Source organism: Epinephelus moara, chromosome 13, assembly GCF_006386435.1.
Source record: "Epinephelus moara isolate mb chromosome 13, YSFRI_EMoa_1.0, whole genome shotgun sequence".
NCBI classification, from domain to species: Eukaryota; Metazoa; Chordata; class Actinopteri; order Perciformes; family Serranidae; genus Epinephelus; species Epinephelus moara.
This window is the reverse complement of record NC_065518.1, coordinates 27,834,940-27,838,392: the sequence shown is the minus strand read 5'-3', so window position 1 is coordinate 27,838,392 and position 3,453 is coordinate 27,834,940. Positions and strand designations below refer to the sequence as shown.

General features: G+C 39.0%; 1 protein-coding gene across 1 annotated transcript in view; it reads left to right on the top strand.

The window, feature by feature from the left end:
• The first annotated feature begins 462 nt into the window (after positions 1–462).
• Positions 463–3,453, top strand: part of LOC126399545 (5'(3')-deoxyribonucleotidase, mitochondrial-like) — an 11,670-nt gene continuing 8,679 nt past the window's right edge. Inside the window, exon 1 of the mRNA XM_050059579.1 lies at positions 463–1,361. Within this exon, the coding sequence (XP_049915536.1) occupies positions 1,092–1,361 (270 nt within the window). The 5' untranslated portion in view covers positions 463–1,091. The remainder of the gene's footprint in view (positions 1,362–3,453) is intronic.

Below are 3,453 nucleotides of genomic sequence, written 5' to 3'. Positions count from 1 at the left end.
TAATAAAAAAATTGATACTTGGTGTCCGTGTAACAATACGATATTGACACACAAAAATAGTGTGATACTATGCTGTATCAATTTTCCTCCCACCCCTAGCCAATATATCTTCCTAAATCCTACACACTGGACCTTTAATATAGGGCCTATAGTAATATTTTTTTTGCTTCATTGCCATACCACCATATGTCTAGCTTCCAATAGTGTTGGTGTAATGAAGCATACTGAAGTGCACTGTAATTGTGATTGGTGGCAAATGCAAAATGTATAAAACCGATTTACAATCACTGAAAATGAGCAAAAGAAAAAAAAAAATACCACAACTCAAATAATACAAATACAAAATAAAGGATTGGTTATGACTTGTCACATTTAGGCAAAAATAAACTCCACCCATGAAAAAAACTAGATAAATAAATAATCATAATCATAATAAAAATAATGGTGGTAACACATTAACATACACGTTTTTCCGAACTGGTTTACAACTTATTGAAGATGAGAAAAAATTGATTTGAAAACTGTATAACTGCAGTTTGTGCCTATACAAGGCTCACACACAAATCAGTGGCGGAGTGAGCCATCCTGTTGTTGTCACATATCTTTGCAGTGAGCAGGCTCGTAGTACAGTGTGTTCTCCCTGCTCAGCTTTTCTCTCCTTGGTGCTGCAGTACCAGCTGTGTACTAGTCGGTGTTGCTCAGGAGGCACCAACAGCCAGATGTTACAGATGCTGTGGGTTTGAGAAAGGCTCTGGGTCGCTGCCGGGAAGTTAATACACACTGACAAACGATGCAAACAGCTCCCATTACACTGTGACCAAAGGCATGTCACATTTGACCTGCCTGCTGCTGTGCGGCTAGCCTGTCAGCTAAAGTTAGCCACCGACCGGTAGCAGCTGTCTGGCTGTGACACAAAACTTTACTCAAAGATAAATAACACCACAATACAAAGTGCACGGTTTAACCGCCGCAGTATTAAGAAAACTTTCCGACTTCCATGCGGACTTTGTCCAGTGTCTCCAGCCGCCGTTAGGAGAGGGTTAACTCTAGTTACAGTACCGCAGCTGCAGCCGCTCAGTCAAGGTTCAACAATGTTGTTACTGTACGGCACCGCACGCCTACTAGGAAGAGGGAAAACTATGCTCCGTGATCCGGTTAAGAGGATTTGCGGAAACATGTCTTCCGCCTCGGGTAAGAGACTGCGGGTTCTGGTCGACATGGACGGGGTTCTGGCGGACTTCGAAGGGGGGTTCTTGAAGAAGTATCGAGCCCGGTACCCGGAGGAACCTCACATCACCCTAGAAGACAGGAGAGGGTTTTGGGTGTCAGCGCAGTACGGGCAGCTGAGGAGTGACCTGTGTGTAAGTGGCATGCATTCATGTGGAATATAGTTACTTGTAGTCACATTTGGAGTCCTACACAGAGCCAGATGCCCTGGAGCTGGGTCCCAAGGGTCCCTGGTAAAATAGTTATATTTGAACATAATTTAATTAACAATATTTCCCATTGACAGACTGTGTTGTAGATGCAGCTCTCACTCTGTGGAGTCTGCAGTTGTAGCTTGACATTAACCAACATGATATATTGCTGGTCACTCACACAGAAACATTCTTTAATGGGCTATATAGATCAGTGCTCGTCAGTTTTCTTTTGCTAGTGGTTCATTAAAGCAAAGCAATGATCAGAGTGGTGTAGTGGTAGGTAATGAGGTGGGTGTACTACTAGATAGATGGGTAGGATACCAAGCAGGAAGTGGGTGTACTCTGGGTGTGCACTTTGAGATTTGTATTCAAATGTAAAGTGCGTTATAAATAAAATCTATTATTATTATTATTATTACTCTCATATATATTCCAATTGGCTGATGGGTGGGTACACTGTAAACAGACAGGAAAACATGATGGAATTCCCTCCATACCTGTGTATATCCCACTGGTTTCCACCCTTTTTCCTTAAGGGCCCCTTTTTAATCATTAAGTTAACTGATGACACCTGACAAAGTGACATTTAATGGATATTTCATATATTATTTAATGCATAACGATCACATTGCAGAACAACTGTACAGGTAGCCCAAATATTGAACACAAAACCTGCAGGAAGTTTTGTGTAAAAGGAGCAATTTGTATCAATTTTGAGCAGATTATTTCCTGTGAATATTGCATGAGAGATGAGTTTCCTCTGTCAGGTATCTTTATAATTAATATTTAATTATTTTATTTGAATAATAATCAAAACTTGTATAATGTAGTTTCAGTTTAGTTTATTTAAGAAGGGACAGTGCAAATTAATAAATAAACATGGTATAAAAATGCCAAAATTAGCCAAAAGGCTATTTTTCAACTGTAGTCTCTACCTAAAATACAAGAAAGCACAAAAATCAAACAAACAAAAAAATGACACAAAAAATGAAAAGAAAACAGGGCATACAGTTTAAAAGACTTCTTTAAACGCATCAGCAAAAAATGATTTTAACATGTTTCTCTAGTCACAAGGATGTAATGATAATCAAATGTGTGATTAAGTGCATAACAATGATTTCATTTCATCTTCTTCACAGAAATAAATGCAGAGAAAAGTCTCATGACCCCTAGGGTGGGTCAGGACCCCTAGGCTGGGAACCAGTGCACTCAAACATATTGATAAAAAATTCTAATTAAAAAAAAAAAGAAGCTATGCTGTTACAGACAACCATGCACTTCCTTCAAATAAGCATCAGCAAATGTAATCATAGTCACAAATAAACTTAACATATTGGCAGTATTATTACTATTGAAGTGTACTGCAGCTCTGTGTGTGGTTTGGCCACATAGTGTTGCTGCACCCAGCCGTTGCTCAACTGCTGTGTGTACAATCAATGTCAAACACTTAAGTGTCTTTCTATTCTGTTGCATTCAAATGTTTTAAAAAGTGGAAAACTAGAATGTAATATTAATGTTTAAATTGTCAATCTTTTATGTTGCACTGCATGTGTAATGTATGTCGACAGCAGTGGCATTCATTTATTGCATATTTGTAAATTATACTGCACAGCTGTACTTGCATATAATAAATATTTTAACAGGAAATGGGGGCAGACCCCTAGAAACAGCCTTGACTGCACTACACCACTGGCAGTGCCTGTATGCACCCTCAGAGTGGTGCATGTATGCATTTGCATTGTGCTGACCTGTTCAATCTCAGCTAGCCTGAAACATAGCCAGTATCTGAAATGACAAAATGCAGAGCCTCTTATCCCACACTGTAAGAAAAACTACCTCCATACTGAACCATTACATGTTTTTCCCCACAGATGTTTTTCTGTATTGGTTTAAGTTCAGTGAACCAAACATATATATACAGTGGTGGAAAAAAGTTTTCGGACACCCCATGCATTTGTGAAATATTGCATTAAGAATCACTCTTAGGTCTTCAAGTGCAATTTCTTTTAGTACAGTCACAGCCAAAATACTA